General features: G+C 37.3%; 1 protein-coding gene across 7 annotated transcripts in view; it reads left to right on the plus strand.

The window, feature by feature from the left end:
* The first annotated feature begins 4,358 nt into the window (after positions 1–4,358).
* ETV1 (ETS variant transcription factor 1) overlaps positions 4,359–21,131 on the plus strand; it is a 96,060-nt gene continuing 79,287 nt past the window's right edge. Inside the window, exons 1-6 of one of the 7 annotated variants that reach the window (XM_064380355.1) lie at positions 4,366–4,590; positions 4,689–4,885; positions 5,017–5,148; positions 5,982–6,069; positions 7,461–7,508; positions 16,653–16,706. In XM_064380355.1, the coding sequence (XP_064236425.1) occupies positions 5,104–5,148; positions 5,982–6,069; positions 7,461–7,508; positions 16,653–16,706 (235 nt within the window). In that variant the 5' untranslated portion in view covers positions 4,366–4,590; positions 4,689–4,885; positions 5,017–5,103. Of the gene's footprint in view, positions 4,591–4,688; positions 4,886–5,016; positions 5,149–5,296; positions 5,477–5,981; positions 6,070–7,460; positions 7,509–7,648; positions 8,030–16,652; positions 16,707–21,131 lie in introns of those variants that run through there. The other 6 variants (XM_064380354.1, XM_064380357.1, XM_064380353.1 and 3 more) reach the window with 6 other exon arrangements.

The raw sequence follows: 21,131 nt of genomic DNA on the forward strand, positions 1-21,131 counted from the left end.
TCAAAAAGTCAACATTCCAACCAGCAATATATATGAGTGCCCTTATCTTATAATCCAACTCTCCATATATTAGAAACTTGCTTCCAACTTGATGAGTTAAAAGCATTCTTCATTTTTTAAGTGTACAGTGTAATGTACTGATTTGGGGGGCAGTTAAAAGTTTTTTGTTTTTTTAATCAAGTCCCCCCCAAGATGGAGTCTTACTTTGTCACCCAAGCTGGAGTGCAGTGGCGCCATCTCAACTCATTGCAAGCTCTGCTTCTCGGTTTCAAGCAATTCTGCCTTAGCCTTGAGTAGCTAGGATTACAGGCGTCCTCCACCATGCCCAGCTAATTTTTGTATTTTTTTTTTTTTTTTTTTGAGACGGAGTCTTGCTGTATCGCCAGGCTGGAGTGCAATGGCGCAATCTCGGCTCACTGCAACCTCCGCCTCCTGGATTCAAGCGATTCTTCCGCCTCAGCCTCCCGAGTAGCTGGGACCACAGGCACGTGCCACCATGCCCAGCTATTTTTTGTATTTTTGGTAGAGACAGGGTTTCACCGTGTTGGCCAGGATGGTCTCGATCTCTTGACCTTGTGATCTGCCCGCCTTGGCCTCCCAAAGTGCTGGGATTACAGGCATAAGCCACGGCACCTATCTTTTTTTTTCTAATCACATTTATTAAAGTTGTTTGCAATTCCTCTACTTGAGGGAGTTTACAGATACTCACCAGCTGAAATAACAGTATTGAGAGTAAGAGAGGGTACATCTACACAGTATCAATTTCCTTGATACTCTTACCTTCTTCCCAGGCTCCACCCCCTCCCAAATTTCTGCTGCTCCTCCCACAGAGCGTTCATAAAGCCACTGATTATCTTTCACCCTTCTGTGAAGGCTGTATGTTTTCCTTTGGAATTATTTTCACTTGTTCATTTCCTTGGCCAGTTTTGCTGTTTAATTGTCTTTTTCTTATCTGTTTGACGTAGCACTGTGCAAACTAGATGGTTAACAATTTGCCTTACATACTGTTTTAATAAAACAAATTTTAAAAGTTACCGTTGTACTTAATACTCTACTCAATTTTGAGCAAACTTCATTTGATTTTAATCATAGCAACCATTTAAAACAAGCAGCGCCATTTTAGCTTGTTTCCTTTCACTTTCTTTAACAACATGCATTTTCAGCATAATGCCGTAGTAAGTTAATTGTAGAGAAGTCACTAATGAATATTATTTTACTTTATTAAAAAACAGCAAGGGAACTATAAACATTTAAATAGTTTTACATGCAACTAAAAACTTTCCAAACTCAAAAATGGACTTTCTTTGGAGAGGGTGGGTAGCTTTCTCTCAAGAACTCTTATTTCAAAATCCAAATGGGATTTCAAAATACAAGTAAATAAATGTCAAAGCCTCTTGGCCTCTGCTCTACCATTCTATGCCTGAAATCCTGCCAAAATGAAATTTTCCATTCAGAAGGACTGGCATTTACTAAACTGATTTTTAAAAGACATTTCTCAAAAAGTAGTGGAAACTTTGTCCAGCTTTTTATGTTCCTGTCTTGTAGACAGAACAGCTGCCTCTGAAGATATTTTCCAAGATCTTACATTTTCTGAAAAACAAATTTTCAGCCCTTCCACTGTCTTCAGCAAATGGGTCTATTGGTTTTTCCCAGTGCCAAGCATAGAAGATAAACAACTGTCAAACTAGAAGCTAGTGTCTCTCTGAGTATCAAGGCACAGAAAGGACAGAAGAGTGTTTCATTAAGTATCAATGCAGGGAAAGGACAGAAGAGAAACTGGGAGAAAGAAAAGAGCGAGGTTCAATCCTTCACAGGCAAGAGGGACACGTTTATCTCAGAACTGTATGCTGTTTCAACAAAACCGAGCTGTAGCGAGACTAGCTGCTTATTCACACGAGAACATCGTTTTCAATTACCATGAAGATCAAAGAGTTAAAAGATATGAATTCGTTTAAAGAACTCAAAAGGGAAAATGCCGAGCCACTGCAGTACGTAACAAAATCTGAGACTTAGAGCGCGGCGCCTGAGAGTGCCAGTCCACTAAAGGGAGGGAGAAGGGGCGTAGAGCTTATGGGGGCCTGGGAAGGAGTGAGGAGACTTTGGGAATGGAAACTAAAACTATCAGCCAGCAAAAACTCTCATTATTCCTAAAATGAAGGAAAAGAAAGCTTTAAAAAACTAACAAGACACTGTAGGATACATCAAATGTAAAAATGAAAATTACAGACTGTTAAGTGAAATAACTGAAATCCATCTACAGTCGAACAGTTTGTCCTTTTAAAAGCAATGACTTGAAGCAGCAAGCAAAAGTTCCCAGTCCTTAAGACTCTCTTCACTCTCAAATCTTTCTTTCCTCTAGTGCAAAAGCTGCCTAACCAGTGCACGCCGGAATTATCCTCAGGTGAGCTTTCCTCTAATTTCGGTCTTAATTTTTTTTCTCTGTTGCTATTACTCCCAGACCCCATCCTCTTTTTTCTCATCTAGTATCTGTTTCAGGGACGGGACAAAGAGGAGGCAGCGAGCTGAAAAAAGTTTTGTGGTTTGGGATACTTGGGCCTTTGTTGTGTCATTTCCCCTACCCCTCCACGCCCCCAACCACGTGACCAAGAAAGGCCGGAATTTTGTGAATGGAGACGAAAGGTGGCTGTTGGGGCGGGCGGGACTCCGCCCCCTTCCCCAAAGCGGCCAATCTCCTAGCGGAGCGCTGAGGGGTCAGCAATAAACAACAATGGGCTGGAGATTTACGGCTCGTTATTGGCTGCGGAAAGAACCTCGCGGGGACCTAACCCGAAGCTCCGCCCCCTCGCGGTTACCCTGGATACCCGTCAGGCTCCGGCTGTGGAGAAGGTCTTTGGAAACTGTTGCTCAGATTACAGGGGCTGGGTTATTCCAGGAGTGCGGGGCGGTGGTGCACCCCTGTTACTGACCCCCTGCTTGGCTGCACCCTCAGAAAGTGCCCGTGAGGTTCACTGTTCCGACCTCGGGGCCCAGGCTGTTCCTGGAATCTCTCCCTGGCAGGGGTTAAAATGTAGTTCCCGCTCAAAATGCTTATAGGTGAGCGCGTTGTGAACTCTGATTTAGTAGCTTCAGGGAACGCGCGGGGTCTGTCTTTGCTGTCCATAGTTACTGGTTGTTTTCCCAGTAATAAGTGCGATTTTGTTTGTTTTCTTTGCTTGTTTTGGAAACAGGTCTTTCTCCTGCACAGGTCCGGGGTTGAGTGCTGTGCGCTCTTACACTCCATTTTCATGTGTCTCCATAACGTTCCATTTAAGGAAGGAAACTTTCAAATTGAAATTGAGAACTGCAGCACGTTTCCTAACGGGCGGAACAGCTGCCGGAAACGTCTTTTGGTCACCAGTTCTGGTCACATATGAATTTCAACAGCATTGAGTCCCTGGTCCTATCGCCGCGGCCTCCCGTCCCCTGTTGGACGCTGGCTCTTCAAGTGACGCTTTGCTGTACTGAGTCCCATAGCAGGGTCAGGGCAAGTGGCGTCAGAGATGCAGCCCTCACTTCTTAACGTCCTAGTTATTGTCCTTGAAACCCGAGCCGTCTCACCGCTCGCCCCCAACCCTGGGCTCTGGCTGTTTAAAAGCTGGAGAGGAAGTGAAAGCGTCAAGTACAGTAAGTGACACCCTCCGCCTTCGTGTATACATAACAAAAGCTCAGGAAACGTGCGGGTCCTAGGATATACGAGCCACCCCAAGCCCTCCCTCCTGCTCCCCACAACCACAGTGGACTGGAAGTACCTTTTCCCAGCGCTCACGTGCGGACAATTTTGACTTACACTTTTCCACCTAGCTTACTCTTGTCCTCCCATCACAGCCTCTGCTAATCAGCAATTCTGCATCTCCTAGATGCCTTCCTCATAGATTCTTTATGTTTCTGTCCCACGAACGACAGGATCTAATTATAGTTGAGGATGACTGTTTAAAAAAAATGTCTGGATAAACCATAATGGTGATGGTGGGTTTTGAAAAACGGGAAAAGAAATTGGGCCAAAAGCTTAGTGGGAATGAGGCTAGAGAGCGAGGTGGGCTCTAGTCAGGGCAAGATAGAGGGGTTGGAGATTCTGAGGGGAGGGGCATTGTGGATCGCGCCTCGAAGTGTATTCCAGAAGGGCACAACAGTGCGTTAAGGAAATCAGCCCAATAGTGGACCTAACACCCCAATAATGAGAACTGGCAATTCGATACACATGGTTTCAGTATCCCCGGGCGCCTTAACAATAAGCAGCGGGTTTCGGAGGAAGTCGAGTCTCTCCGTGGCGTTTCCAGGCTGCGGACCCAGCGCCTACCCGCCGAGCACCCCCTAGGGCCGGGGGCGAGGGAGACCCGCGGGAAGGGGCAGCAAGCCGCCTGATTGACAGCCCGAAATCTGATCTTGTGAAAGAGACGCGGAGCCAATGGGAGGCAGCGATCCATCAGTTTGGATTGGAGGCCCCTGGAGGAGAAGTAGAGGAAAAACCACCGAATTGAGCTCTGTCAGAGGCGCTTTCGGCTTCCAAGGGGGAAGTGCTGGGCAATAATTAATGTTTTTATTAAATTTGGAGGGAAGTTTTTGCAGCCTTTCGCCTAGCGTGGCCTTCAGGTGGGTCTTTCCAACAACTTTTTATGTCTCTCCAGATAATTGCATGGTTGTGGGTCGCAAAAACTATCCTGATGAAAGAGGTGTCTCCGTCTCTTTAGTCCCGTTAGGTGCAAAGCAAGTCTCGTTGATCGCCATTGCTAGTTTTGCACACGTTTGCGAATCAGAGCTGCCCGGGGTACACCGACCGCGCAGGGAAACATCGAGAGTGTAAATAAATACATCGCCTCTTGTTCGGATTTTTGCTACTACCGAAAATATATAAATTGTGAACTCTCTTGGCTCTCTTTGGATCCAGGTGAAGGAGGCGGTGTAGGGAGGGTTATTTTTGTGAATGGGACTGTCGGAGGGTAATTAGCTATGCAAATTCAAGAGCTTCATTCATGATTTTTTTTTTTTAAGCCTAAAAGCCATCTTGTTCCCCTCTAGGTTGATAGAAGTCCAGATCCCGAGGAAATCTCCAGCTAAATGGTCAAAATATAAAATACTGAGCTGAGATTTGCGAAGAGCAGCAGCATGGATGGATTTTATGACCAGCAAGTGCCTTACATGGTCACCAATGTGAGTGATCAGTTTGAAAGTTGCTGTTTATAAACTTGACTCCAACGGGGGTGGGGAGAGGGAGAAAATGAGAAGGGAGGGGGCACGGGGGTTGGGATTGCAGATACTTATCTGCTTTGTTGCCACTGTAGGGCGACTCTGCTTCTAGAAGCCCAGTCTTCAAAATGAGCTTACCTTTCAGTGATTTGGATAAGGCATAGTTTTGTTTTTAAGACCCCTTTTTCTGATTAAAGTGCCCAAGATGAGTGGAAGAGGAGATGGAGGGCAGCAGCAGCTGCTGCACTCAAAGTTTTTGGCTGGGTTTGTCTGCCACATTGAAAAGAATGAAGTTGAGACAAATGCTGACACTTTTTGTTTATATGGGGTGTTTTTGTTTCTCCCCCCCCCATTTTATTTCTCTCTCTTTTTTAAATTTCTCTACTCTTTTTGCTTTTTTTTTTTTTGGTTTGGTGCGGGGGGGCGGAGGGGTTGTCCAAGGGAGAATAAAATCCACTGTTTTAATCTAGCGTTGAACCAGCCTAAAAACAACTTTAAGTGTAAATGCTTAAGCTTGTTTTGATGCTGAGATACCATGAATATATGACTGATAAATAGTAATGTGCTAAGATCGGCACTGGGAAGCAACTCTCCCTAGCTGCTGAATTCTCAACATAAGCTTTCACTGTCAAATAAGTGAGAAAATGAATATTACAGTTGATACTATGGACTTTTATTTTTCTATTCAGAGAGAAGATCCACTAGACTTGTGTATGCGTGCGTGTGTGTGTGTGTGCGTGTGTGTGTGTCATCTGAGGTTTACATTCTTTTAAAGGATTTTATCTTTCCCTTTGTAGAGTCAGCGTGGGAGAAATTGTAACGAGAAACCAACAAATGTCAGGAAAAGAAAATTCATTAACAGAGATCTGGCTCATGATTCAGAAGGTGAGGTTTGATTTTGGGCTGAATCCCCATTTTTTTTTACCTACAATCTCCACCCTGCTAAAAGAAAAGGAGCACTTCAGTCTTTAAAATAATAAACTTTGAAATTACTGAATTTAAGACTTTAACTTGGAACAATTTACATAATGTGGCAGCTTGCATGGAAGAATATTTTATGGTCCTTATCACAAACTAATGAAAGAAGGAAATAAAAACTTAACAATGACATCCTTCTTTTAATCATTGTTTTGTGTTTAAATACCTTTGTCCATATGGCATATAACTCACCCCATTCACTAAGATAACAATTAAAAAATATCCAATACAGTGGGACAAATTCAGCAGCTATGTACACTGCTTACTTTCCTTCTTTCTACTTTATTGCAAGTTAAACAATATTAGTGATTGTTTGGTTTTCCACCCCTTTACACTAAAACCATCTACTGTTAACAAAATTTTCAAGGGCAATTTTGATGACTAAATTGTGAGGTCATAATACCTTGTTTATTGACCATAAGATGTTCACTGAATCATACTTAAGGCCTACTTAATCATTATAATACTGTTTGGGAAATTAGTTTGTAGATTCTTTTTATGAACTGTTGGTAGGAAGTCAATATATTACAAATTATTGCAGCCATATGGAGACATCCATAATAAACTTAATATACTTAGATTTAATTATCAAAGTTTAGTTGGCAATTTTAATTAGATATACTGAATTCTGAAACTTCCTCAAATCTTCATACTATTTAGACACCTCCCTCCCTCCCTAACAGGACCATATAGTTTTGAACTTGATGATAACCTAGTGCCAGAGAATTATGTGTCTGACTTTTATAAACCTATTACTGTAGCATTTTTCCTCTAAAAACTTGTATTTGAAGTGATTTCTTTTAGTTTTTAGGTAATAAAGGTGAAAACATAGTACTTTGACAATTATGCCATGTATTGTTGTATCTTTTATGTAAGATTCAGAAGATATAAATAAAATGCTTTTCATTTTCCTAATCTTCCCCTCACTACTATTTTAGCTGGAGTTAAATACATTTGAGAAAGATTTCAGTGAATAGACACACATTCATTTCAGCCTTTTTGTGAATTCGGGTAATCCTGAGCTTATTTATTAAGCTGTTTGTTACAAAGGAAAAAGAAAAGATGATTGACTATATTCTTTAGTTGACTAAAATAATTTCTTAAAGAGTTGCTTAATAGGCATGAAAAGTAGGCAGTATTATGAGATATTGAAGTCATGCCTCCTATTTTCTTTTTATGTTGACTACGTCTCTTGAAATTAAATTTATATTTAATACCAATTTCATGACAAACATTTCCATTTAATGAAGACTGCAGATTTGCAAATCTTATGTTTATGTCTTTGACTTGTTTTTTAGAACTCTTTCAAGATCTAAGTCAATTACAGGAAACGTGGCTTGCAGAAGGTAAGGCAAAAATTGCTTTAAAAGTGGGGAAAAGCAACTCTGGAAGGAAAAAAAAAAAGTCCTGAACTTGCTGTCTTAATATTCAGCCCAATTAATTGAGCTCTAAAAGAGCCACCTCATGTGTCATGCATACATTAGAGCCTCTGATGAGTTTGTCTTTGGGGACTCTGGGGCTGCACTACCCAGTGTCATCACAAATTACCAGGAGAAATTGCTTCCAGCTCACAATCACATCTGCTTTTGGCAAGAACTAATGCACCAAGACTTCAAGTTCTAAGCCTCTGTTCAGATTTTAATTGCAATTGATCAGGTTTATATTATTGTACCTCCAGAGACCTCCTAGAGCCAGAACCCGGCTGGCTTGCTGTTTGCTTTCGAGCAGCGCATATCATTATTTGGTGTTCTGGTGGAGGACTTTTCTGATGGCAGAAATTAGTTTCTCTGGGTTCATCAGGACGGGATGCTTCAAGATTTAAGTGCAAGTGTCTTCTTTCCACCTTGTTCACAACACAGAACGTTAGGTGTGTATCTAATACTTAGGAAATCTGTGGGTTTAAAATAAATGTTTGGGAGATATGAGGATTTTTTAAATGTTTTCTATGTGTTACTCTTCATGTGATGTTTGTTGAAATTGACCTTTGCTATTTTGTCAGTTTTATTAGGATTTATTTAATATAGCAAGGATACATTTAAAGGCATTACTTTTATTTTGGATGATTTAGTGATAAAAATTTGTGGTGCAATCTGTTATATCTTTAATTGTATGCAACTTTATTTGTAGGAACAATGAGATACTGCTTCATAAAGCTTTGTACAACTTCAAAAATGCCTAATATTGAGGAACTTTTGTTGGCATAATTTGAAATTTTTCTTTTGGATTTGGCAAAAAATGTGAATTATTAGTTTTATGATGTGTTTTGTGGGAAATGCAAAGAGAAAAATTATAGATATTTAATCACTGAGTGTATAACTGTGTTACTTGGTGTTCACATTATGTGGGAAGCATGCAAGTTTTGGAACAGATTTTAAGATGGTTAAAAAGGAGAGAGTGCCTTTCTTTAAATGGAACCCAGGTGTTGCTGTAGCTACTTTGAGGCGGACTGATGTGTTTTATCGGTGGTCTTGAATGCAGTTGATCAAGTTGCTGTTAGCATGTAAAATAAGTTTCTTTGTTTTGCTGATAGTCTAGTTCTCCAAAGAGCTTTTTCAATCTTTATCAATCTTTAAAGTTAAATAGCTTTCCTAATAGTCCTTAGAAAGGGTGATTGTATTTATATGTTAACGAAGGTAAGACTTACTGAAAGTTTTGGCTATATTTAAAGATCATTTTGCTAGTCTGTGTAAATGAAACTTATTGCAATAGATTACTTTTTATTGCAACCTAAGTCATGTTCAGATATAACTTTTTCATGGAAGATTTGCATGGAGATTCTTTATTAACTTATGCCTATTAGTTTAGCAAAGTCAAAGGTTGTGAGAACATTACATTTATGAGAGAATTTATTTGTTTCTCCAAAATAACTTAAAATATCTATTTTAATTGTTCTGGAAGGTTTGTTGGTTCTTAGATGTTTAAATCTCATTGATTCCAAGTCAGTGCACTTGCTGGCAGATTTTGAATGTGCATAGCAACTCTGTTCCTGGAATTTTAAAATGTGGAATCTGACAGACTCTTACCATTTTATAATCAGTTTCAGTACATTTCTTTTTTAACTTTTGACTTGTTTTATGTCTTGTAGCTCAGATAAGTGATTTGAATAATTTATCCAAGTTTATCTTTTAAAACTCTGCAGGGAATAGTCTTTCCCCGGTATTATTAACATACCTGTAAATCAAGCCTTAAGATTTAGCATTATAAAAAATAAACCTAGAAAAAGATCAATGCATTTGAAAGAACATGGACTTTTGCTTAGAAAAGAATTATAATTTCAGTTAAGTTCAGGAATTAATCATGAATGTTTTATATGAATTTCCAGGTAGACTACTATTTACAAACTATGAATAAGATTTCATTTTAGAATAATTTAAAAATATTCAAAATAGTTTACATTAATTTATCATATCATGAAGTAAGCAAGAAGTTGTTAATGTGATGGTTACAATCTAATAGTGAGAAAAGAGATCTTTTTAACTTCTTGTTTCTAGACTCCACTTTTTTTTTTTTGAAAATTAAATATATTATTTTGCACTGATATTTTAACTTGACTTATCCCACGTCTTGAACAGTATCAACCAAGAGACCCCAAAATACCCTAGTTTATTTGTAGCAAGATGTGTCCATTTATGTCTTTCTAGACAGCCAGAAATTAAAATATTGCCAAATTGGCAGACTATGAACTGTTTGTATATTTCTTTTCATAAGGCTCTATAGCCAAGAAAGTGAACATGGAATTTTAAGACATCTTGAACCTTTTAAAAAAGATCATTGGCAATTAACCAAGTTTCTCCCATGAGTTAGAATTCCACTGGGAAGTTAAACAGGTCTAAAAACCTTATTAGATATGAAAGTCAAGTTAGTTGTAACATGTCATATGATAACTGTGTTTTTGAAAAATTATGAAAGTCCTCAAATATTTGTGAAATGATATCTTAGCTATTTAGTTTGTTTTTTTCTGTAAGACTATTCATAAATTTTACCCCAAATGCAACATATGGATTAGCCATGAGTAAATTATTGTGAATTATAAAATTTGTTTTATTTCTAAGGGGAAGTTGGAACAGATAAGGCAGGACTGTTTGAGGGTGAGGATGGAACGAGTATTTTTAATTCAATAAAGTGCTCTCTAAAAATATGCTTGCATTCTACCAAGAAAATTAATTTTTATACAGAGATTTAAATATGTTTGTGGAGAATATAACTTTACATTAATATAATTTCCCAAGAACTAACACTGCAATATAATGGTGTTTTTTTTTAACAGCTATACATAGTTAAAAATAATGATCTTATTCTAAAGAATATTGAAAAGTTAATGTTTTCAGTGACCACAGTAGCAGTTAAAAAAAAAAAGTCAGAGAATATGCCAATTTTAAAATGTTGCCTTACCCACTTTGTTATAATTTTACTATGTGCAATTCTTTATTGATTCTTTGTCTTTTGAATTAGACTGCTACTGACAGAAAAGCAATTGCAGTTATTTGATCCCATGAAATAATGAGTTTAAATATCAATCCTATCAACATCATGGTGATGTCTTATTCTTAACAACCTAAAATCACAGTTAAAATGGAACCTCTTGTGGATGCGGAACAAAACTAGAAAGAAGTAAAAAATTGAGTTAAGAAAAGATGGCATTCTCCCAAACTTGCTTCTTAAAACTCACCTACTAACACAACTTAAAGGGAAATCACAGTTTTTAGTATATATCTAATGTAGATGTATAGCTGTTCTCTTGACTGTTATTCTGTTTCCGGTCTAGATGTTCTTTGAGGTTCTCTTTCATCAACAATATTCTCTGTCTTCAGGGTAAAATGTTTTTCAGTGGCTTTGTATTTAGTCAAGTTTAGTGCGGCCGCCACACTTTGAGTAAGAGTTTTATCTCCAAGAACAGCCTCTCTATAGCAAAGGTTATTACATCATACCAATAATTTTTTTTCCTTTTGGTTTTATGTGACCTTCAAGCAACAGTCGGATTGACTTAAAAGTAGAGATGTCATTACTTTCTCCTCAATTCACTTTAATGACTGATGCTAAATTTATATTCAAAATCATATAATATTTCTTAAATAATATTTGCTATTGTTATTCACTGTATATAATGTCATTCACAATATACAATAGTCATAATACACTCATTTTTATTTTTCAAAAATTCTACTTTTTTTTAATGGAGCCTGTGATTAGTTATGTACTCATGAATTGTTTTTCCCCGCTTGGTGCAATAAGGATTAAAGGCTTTAAAAACTACATTATTTTATGTGGTTTACATAAAACATGAATTCAGAATTAAGCATTGAATTAGAGAAGTTCATACGGTTTCTTATAATTGAACAGCAATCATTTCATGTGTATGTGGGCGGGGGGAGGATGGACTATCACTTCTCTGTTGTATCAGAAAATAATCTAAAACATGAGAGAAAGACTTCTCATTTGAGTTCGATTTAAAGATAGCAGACAGAGTAAGTATACTTTATTTCTAAACATTCACTGGAATCGCATAAATTTTTTCATCCATGTTTTATTTACAAAACAGAAAAGGTTTTGTAAAAATAGAAAAATAGGATTTGGTATAGTGTACTGTAGTTTTTCCAGAGGATCCCAATAAATGAAACATTGCTGAGTTTTTCTATTTCAGTTTTAGGAAAGGTGCAGTTTCATAAATTTATAGGGTAACTTATTCCCTTTGACTTGTGTAGAATGTTATAATCAAAAAATAATAATAATAGAGTCAGACCTCTGTAGCATTAGATAAAATATTTGGCTAGAAACAACAGCTTGTTGGCTCTTGTTGGCTCTGAGCTTCTCTTGAGTTTTCAAGGTACTGCCAGTCAATTTTAGTTAGGAACTTAGCTGATTTGAGACTCACCACAACTAAAACTTTACTGTTATCGTAAGAATGTAGAAATATGGAAAGAACGGCTTTATCGAGTATTAAAGGGGTTTTTGTCGTTGGAAAATTGCCTCCTTTTTTTGTATGTTTAACTATGTTTATATTTCTGCATTAATTAATGCTTTTACATCTGTACAGTCACTTTAATGTTAAAAGTGGATGTGGTATAAAACCAGGCTTAGTGGACTCATGATTATTTTGTTCCACGGCCTGTAGCTTCAGTTTAGGATTAAACAGAATACCACTCCATAAATGTGGATTTTTCTTGTTTTACTTCTTATTTCAAATAAAATTTAAATTTCTCACAAGAAATTTGTTTCTAACTCTTTGATTCAAAGAGAAATGCTACAGAGTTCAGCAAGCAGTTTACAGTATTCTTACAATAAAAATATTTGAATAATAGACAAGAAAAATGAAGCATTTCTGTAATGGTTTTTCTTTTCCCTTTTTTGAAAACTTCTTTGCATCTTTCTGTCTCGTCCTTTTTTCCTGGTTTTATATATGAAACTTTCTGGAACAAGTTACTCTGTAAAGCAGGATGGGATATGTGTATGTATGTATTTGTGTGTGTGTGTATATACATATGTATGTATCTTTGTAAACTTGTCATTTATTTAATGGAACTGAGCTCTGAGACAGAGCAATAATATTGGTATGTTTATATTGCAAGTCCAAGTTTACTTGCTTTAGCTCCCTGGAAGGGTGTGACATGAAAAGATTGTGGTTGGGCCACATGGCTCATATGCTGGACTGTGTTTTTGTGAATGGAGGCAGAACTCCAGTTCTGCCTGCTTGTCTTGAGGAATTGCTGAGGAGATCAGCTGTCTCATTCACCGGCAGAAAGAATGACTCATACATCTTCCGCCTTGTTTGGCTCCAGGTCATTGTTACAGTGGATAGAACTGGTTTTAATTAAATATTAACCCCTTTTATACTTGACATTTGTTTTATTTGTAATTCTTCCGCTTTTTCTTTAGCTTTAAAAGAAAACCCAACAGGCACATAGTTTTAAGAAGAAGAGGGTTTTTGCTTGCCTGCAGCCAACCTTGGAAAATTTTTCATCGCTTACTTTTTCTTAAGTCATGATGATTATTTCATTTGAAAGTTAAAAATAGGCATAACATAAAGGCAAGCTATTTTAAAATTACCCACCCCCAAGGCAATATTAGGTAAGAAAGGATATTCAAATTAAAAAGGAGAATTGGGGAGTCTGTGACATATAGTCATGATTAATATTTTTATGTGTTTATTTCTGATAATATGTATTGATATGTAGCAAAAAGAGAGAAAACTGTAAAACAATTTTGGATAATAATCTAGGTAAAGCAAATAGCTGAGAGTGCAGATACTACCCTTTTAAAGCTGAGATCCTGAGACTTCATGGCAACTTGTCTATTAATGTGCAATGAACTGATAGAGCCGCTCCAGCTATTACCAATAAAATCCACATGCTTAATCTTCTTGAAAGCATTATATTGGTCTTTTGCTGTATACTCTCTCCCCTTCTCCTTTCCTCCTCTTCCCCTTCATCTTTAATTACATAGCGTGGGGAAACATTTTCATTCCCCGAAGGTGATTATATCAGGCACAGTTTATAATGGATAGTAGTGGAAAAACATTACTTTTTTAGGTTGACCTCTATTGTTAATTTTCAACTTTGGAGTCGGTGTGGCTTGCTGCAAATTTTCAGGCAGCTGTAGTTTGCTCCTTCACAGAATTCCCCTGAATGAAGAAAAAAGGAAATGTATGATAGGAGTGTGGCAATACTTTGTCATATTTTCCTTGCTTAGATCCAACTTGTGTTTTTAGTTAACTTCTTTCCGTTTGCTCTAACTTGAAATTAGAGGTATACTTAAGCCTTTGTCTATTTAAGTAGCATGCTGCTTCATTTGCTCTATTCAGTTGCTGAAGATTAGCTTCTGTGAAAATGTGAGTCATATGTTTTTTGTTAAAATTCTGTAATATGTTCAGGAATAAGTGTGAAGTATTTATTCAGTATGTTAAGGAGTTAGAACAGGAATAGGAATTCTTATTCTTTTTACAAATTGTTAGTGTGCAGCTATTTTCTGTATATCTGTGAGGTATAGCTTCTAGATTGTTCTGCTCCTAAAATTTGGCCCTTTCTCCCCCCACACATATTCCAGCACACATCACACACCCATCAATAACTCTGTGGTGCTGTTGCAGTGATACATATTATGAAGTTGCAAATTTGCTTATGATACTACAAAAACAGACAAAAGACCTTTAGGACATTCATACCATCATATTCAGTTACAAATATACTTTTGTTACTCACCAGCTATTTTTAACTTTTCCTGTAAAGGGATATTATATTTTTATTAGATTCTTGTAAATGCTGGCTTTTTAAAAGCCCAGTAATTGTTGTGGTTGATAAATTTGCATCTCAATAGTTACATCTCTTTAGCTGTTAATTCTGAGGGAAAACCAAAGCAAGGCTATAATGGGGAAAATGTGCAGGATTTGATTCTGTATACTTCCTGTTATTTATTAAATATATATTTAAAACACTTGTAATTCTTTTGGCATGAAGACTTACTTGAAAGCGCACCCTTCAACTTGTAATTTATGCATCTTTTGAACATTTTTTTCTACAGTGTCAAAAAAATGTGTTAATAGCTGAGAGAATGCTAATGTACAAATTATAGTTGTTGTTGTTTTTTTCCTGTCCAGTAGTCTTTCATTAGAAGTAAAGATGATAAACTGAGCATTGTAATGACAGGTACATTTCCCTGTATGACTTGAAAGACAAGGGTGGGTGGGTAGAGGACTGGACAGAAGAAATTAAGGAACATTTCTTGAGTAGCTGGCATTGTGTTCAGACTGTTTCATTTAATCCTCACCAGAAAATGTGTATTATCACTATTAAACTGATGAATAAAATTCAATTCGAAGAGGTTCAGTAACTTAACCAGAGTTGCGCAGTTAACATGTCACAGAATGAAGATTTGCAGTTTGCTGACTTTAAAGTTGTTACCTTAGAGTATCAGACATTAGAGCAATACAAAGAAAAAAATTCTCCTTGCAATATGTGCTGATCAAATAGGCATCAAGTTTTCAGTTAAAACTTGAAAAAGTTCTTAATTTGTTTGATTTCTTTTGGTCGTGGGGATAGAGTGCGTTCCTAATGAGGCTAATTATTGGTGTACAGAAGACAGCTGTTAGAAGACAATTGAATGTCACAATGCATACACTTTTATAATAGGCACAATTATCAGATTTTATGCTCTTCATAATATAAACATAAAGTTTATTCAGCCAAATATGTCTGTAATATGTCTGTTTTGAAAGAATACTATTAAGCTAATAAAAAGAAACTTTAATTCTGGATATTGTATTCCTTTTTTATATAAGGAATGTGGAATTCCTTTTTATGTAGATTTTTTTCTTAAGCCATTTAGTTACCAACCTGAAGCATTTTCAAAAGAGACTGTTTATTTTGATAATCATTCCCCATCCAGAATAGGCTCGTTTAAAAAGTTAATTAACAGCTATTTAAATATGACTTGGCTGGATAAAAAAGTTTCAGTATTATATAACACTAATAAAGTAATATCAGCTAGTCAAATCACAGTTAATTAGGATGATAATTCATTATATTTTTATCCAATTAAAAGTAACCTAACTTCTATTTTTCGGGGATGTGTGTGTGGGTGTGTGTGTATTTATGTGTGCTTGTGAAAGCTTATTTTAGTAATATTCAGTTTGAAATAGGTTACTTCGATGTCTAAATCAACTGATGAAAACGTTTTAGAAGTGAAAAATGCACTTGGGTTTTGATTGCTGCCAAATGCATTAAGTCCTTGCTATTCAGTATTTTTCCTTTACTAAAAATAGGAAAGTCTTTTGACATTAGGACTGAAGAAATAGTGGTATTCTTTCTGTTAGTGATTAGTAGTTGCCAGGAAAATATTTTGAATGAAAAGAAGACACGTGTTACTGTTTATTATTTTATTAATATGAATATAATCTTTGAAATATAGTACTTTATTATATATCACCCAAATCAAGGACCATTCTTTCATTTAAAAAACTTTGTAGCATACTTTGGCAAAATTCAGGGCAAGCATTTTAAATTATTGTGTATTTTGCATGACAGAGAACATACACCAGCGGATGTTTCTAAAAAAGCAGAGGGACGTTTGTCATAACTGCACATCACTTAAAATAATTGTGTGGTTAATTTAAATGGGCTGCTTACACACTGGCAGTGGGTGAATTGAAATAGCTTTTGCTCCTTTCTTAAAAAAAAAAACTGCAGGAAATGGAAATTCTATAGCTTTCTTTATTTTACCTCTTTTATTTCCATCTGGCAGGTGAAATTCAGAGGGAATACACCTGCCATCCTCATATTTCTGACATATATGGTTCCTAGTTGACACTGATGATCCCTTTCTATTTCCCCTCATATGTAGTGTTATCAATACCATTTTAAATAAGAGCTCATTGGCAAATAATAGGTTTGATCTCAGCCTAAGAAGATCTTACTTGACAGATTTTACTTGACATTCCTTATGCTTTTGGCAGTTTCTCTCTTAATTTTTTTTTTTTTAATTTTCTTTTTCTTCTTCAGCTCAGGTACCTGACAATGATGAGCAGTTTGTGCCAGACTATCAGGCTGAAAGTTGTAAGTATAGTATGACTCATCTCTTGTATTTTTCTTTGTCTTTCTGGTTTCTTTCTTTCCTACTCTCTCTTTGGTTGGTTTTCATGTCTAGTGTCTTGTCTTGCATTGTACCAGCGCCTTTTTAACTTAGAGTCATAAAATGATTTGATTTGTCAGGTTGTGACATCAGCAGAAACTCTATTTTGAGTAGAATCCCTGAATTCTGTGTATCGGAAGAGAACTCCAAATAGTAGGCAAGGAAGACTGAGTTGATTAAAAGATGGTCTTGTTTTTCGTATTTGGTAAATATCTTTGGGAGGAAATAGGGTATGATCCGTGAACGTGCACATGTTTACTTCCAGTTTGCCAATATGCTTACAGAGGAAATCCTGGATACTGATGCAAGGTAGAGTTAAAGTCTACTTGAGATTAGTTATTGTATAATTTATAAAAGATTCTGGACCAAACATTCATTGGCTTATTGTAGTGTTTTTACATTCATGAATTTGTCACCTGTTTTTATTTAGTTTTTAACCTGAAATTTTCTGCTTTCTGGTTGCAGTAACACAAATGGAAGTAGCCACTGGCTTCTCTCAGGGTTCTTCCTCCTGCGTTCCTTCCCCTGAGCCTTGCTCCAGGGTCTGTCAGAGAATGCATGAGGAATGATTCATGGAGTACTTACCGTTCCTTAATCACAGAGTGAGCGTTTTGTCTGTGCAAACGTGGCTGCCTCGGGGTTTGCTGCTGATATTTATAATTTGCTATTCTACCAGCTAGCTGCCGTACTGACCAAAGGAGCAAATAGTAAGGGAAAGGGTATAAATGCCATCTGGATTATAAAAGTAGCCTAATGCATTTTTGTTCTGTTGGTGACATCTAAACTTGTTTTATTTCTTCAGACCATTGATAGTATCAGAGGAGGCAATATCAATAGTAACGAGAGATGCTTGATATCTTACATCTTATGAAACCCATATGTTCACACCTTTATATCGTAAATCTAATACAAATACCTGCATTACTTCAAGTAACAGATGTTTGTGGGCAATGGTTTCAGCATTAATGTTTGCTATATTAAATTTCTCAGGCGTAGAGGGTTGTGCAAGGTTTTGCCCAGATTCTTTAACAGGTTACATGTTTTAGCTCAGCTTAGTTAAAAAGAAATTACTGTGGGTAAAATATACATACCAACAAATTTATCATTCTAACTATTTTTTAGCGTGTAGTTCAGTTGCATTAAGTACATTCACACTGTGGTACAACCTTCACCGCTGTTCAACTTCAGAACTTTTTTATATCCCAAACTGAAGATCTGTACTTGTAAAATGGTAACTCCCATTCCTCTGCCCTCAGTCCCTGGTAACCACTGTTCTATTAGCTTTATTTTTGATCCGAGAAGAAAATTATATAATGCTGTTTCATGTCTAAATACAGGTATTTGGCATACGCTTTCAAGAAACTTACTCAGCAACTATATAGACGTTAATTAGAGACCCTTAGAAACACTCCCAGAAGGACGATGGCTCACACAAGTCCTCCCTTTCTTAAATTAACATATGGGAATAGAATGGTCATATTTCCAACATTTCCCTTCCTGTGTGCAGTTGAATTCTTTCTAAAAGCTAAACATGTTGTCTGAGTAAAAGAATTGATCTCATTGAGTTATTTTACATCTAAAGTCATTGGTAACAATTCCAATACTATACCAATTGTCAGGGTAAAATAAACCACTTAGAGGTAATTTTTTACCCCTTTGCTTATGTGACCTCTTTTCAGCTTTTCTTACTCTTTAATATTTAGTCTCTTTTTGAGATGGAATCTTGTTCTGTTGCCCAGGCTGGAGTGCAATGGCACAATTTCGGCTCACTGCAACCTCCGCCTCTTGGGTTCAGGTGATTCTCCTCTCTCAGCCTCCTGAGTAGCTGGGATTACAGGCGCACACCACACCACCTGGCTAAATTTTGTATTTTTAGTAGAGACAAGGTTTCTTCATGTTGGTCAGGCTGGTCTCGAACTCTTGACCTTGTGATTCACCTGCCTCCACCTCCCAAAGTGCTGGGATTACAGGAGTGAGTCGCCACACCCGGCCTTACTAAGTTTCTTTGAACTCTCTTCTCCAGGTCACGCTGGTGTGGTTTTTTTCCTTTTTCTTCTTACTCGTTTAATCACTCCTCTCACTCTACTCATCTTTCTTCTCCTCTTTGTGGACCTCTTCTTTCCCTAGGGTTCTGTCCCCAAAGCTTTCCTCTTATTTTACATGCACCATGCCAGCATTGTCCCTTAGAACTTTCAGTGATGGAAATGACTTTACCTGTGCCACCTGATATAGTATCCACCAACCATGTGGGCTGTTCAGAACACGAAATGTGGTTAGTGGGACCGAGGAAATGAATTTTTAACTTTATTTAATTTTGATTATTTTAAATGTAGACATGTCTGGCTCCTGGCGACTGTATTGGTCGGCACAGCTTTGAACAGCGATGTCTTCCACGTTGCTGTCTCCAGCCTGGTTCTTCCCTCTGAAGCTGTCTACTGGACATCCTTGCCTGATTCCCCGCTAGTGTCCCTGTGCAGATTAGAAAAAGGCAACACGTCTGGACTCACTCCCTCAGCCCTCGGCTGTGCATTGCACAATGCACTATTTACACGCCAACTCCAATCTTTAACGCAATGCTCCACAGACACAATTTACACTCAGCAACATTGAAATCATGCTTTTTCCTGACCAACATTGCTCATTTACTTCTGTGGCCTTTCTAAGTTAGTGGCATAACCATCCAAACTGAAGTCCTGATATTTATCCTCAGACAGCTCGGTTCTTTACCATAAACCTCAAATTGCTAACCAAGTTGTTGATCCTCCCTTTCAAAAATATCTTACTTTCGTGGCCTCTCCTTCATCCCTATTTCATTGCTTTGGTTCACACACCCACATTCTGCCTTGATTGAACTTCTGAAGCAGCCTTTTGGTTGGTTTTCTTGCCTTCGATTTTCCCTCCTTGCGAGCCATTAAGGAAGCAGTGCAGTAGCATTAACACAGAGCTCTTTGGCCTTGTTAATTTTCTTCTTAAACTTTCTGCGGGACAAAGTCCTATTTCTTTAGCTGTACGGAAAATTGTTCTATAACCCAGACCTTGACTATCTTTTTGATTTTAACTCTTGCTACTCCAGTACCCTGTCTTTCCCTTTCCTCTGTACTTTAACCCGTCTAATTTTTCAATTATCTGGGCAGATTGAGCTGTTTTAAGTCTCTTTGCCCTTGCATATGTTCATTTTGCTTTAAAAGTTTTCGTTTTTGCTTTGCAGTCTGGTGAAACTCCTGTTTCAGAGTCACCTTAGATTTCACCTCATTGAAGTCTTTCTCAGCCTTTTCTTGCCGCCTTTACCCTACAGTTAGCCAGACTCCATGGCATCTTGTATATTGTATTTATTATATTATAGTATTTTAGATACATTTGTGTCTTTGATAAGATTGTGAACTTCCTGAGGGTACAAGAAGCATGTCACAGTCAGCATGGCTTGCATGTTATAGAAGAACAATAAGTAAAATTGCCATTGTTTTCATGATCAACTTCTTAGTGCTTATTTCCTCCTAAGATCTTCAGAGTCTTAATTCCTTTCTTAAGGTAGAACCATATGATATGCCTTAAAACCGCATGTATAGCCTCATTCTGGGAAAACTTACTGAGACCGTGATAGTTTAACCAAATGTTTTCAGAATTGTGAAGGTTTATTTTACTTCAATGAGAGAATATTTGCAGTTTAACAAATGTGGCTTTGGGACATGTGAATAAGACACACAATAATTTAAAGACCTATAAACAGAGGCAAAAATAAATCTGAAATAGCCTAATTTAAAAAAAGTGGAGGTATATGTTATTTCAAGTTTTCACAGACAGGAAGGACTACTGTTCATATCATAGTGACCAGTTAATTTTGATCTTCACTGAAGAAAGGAGAAGAAAGAAATGATTTAACAAGAAGAATAGGGCATTTGTATTAGATGCTAAAGAGGATTTCTGGCTGTAGAAGTTTATCAAATATTGGAATTGAGAGGTTAAGTGGTCTCCAAAATGCCGTTAAACAGATGTTTGATTCTCATCTGTCTGGGTATGCTTAGTGGGGGCAGAGGGACCCTATCTCTAGAAAGAGAAAGAAACTCCATCCCCTCTGTGTGGCCTGTCTGTAAACTCTGTGGGGATATTTTTAAAAATGTAAATAGGCTGGGTGTGGTGGCTCACGCCTGTAATCCCAGCACTTTGGGAGGCCGAGTTGGGAAGATCACGAGGTCAAGAGATTGAGATCATCCTGGCCAACATGGTGAAACCCTGTCTCTACTGAAATATAAAAATTAGCTGGGCATGGTGGCTTGTGCCTGTAGTCCCAGCTACTCGGGAGGCTGAGGCAGAAGAATTGCTTGAACCTGGGAGATGGAGGTTGCAGTGAG

The sequence above is a fragment of the Aotus nancymaae genome, unplaced genomic scaffold (assembly GCF_030222135.1).
Source record: "Aotus nancymaae isolate 86718 unplaced genomic scaffold, 86718_ANA_hifiasm-v0.15.2.pri h1tg000025l, whole genome shotgun sequence".
NCBI lineage: Eukaryota > Metazoa > Chordata > Mammalia > Primates > Aotidae > Aotus > Aotus nancymaae.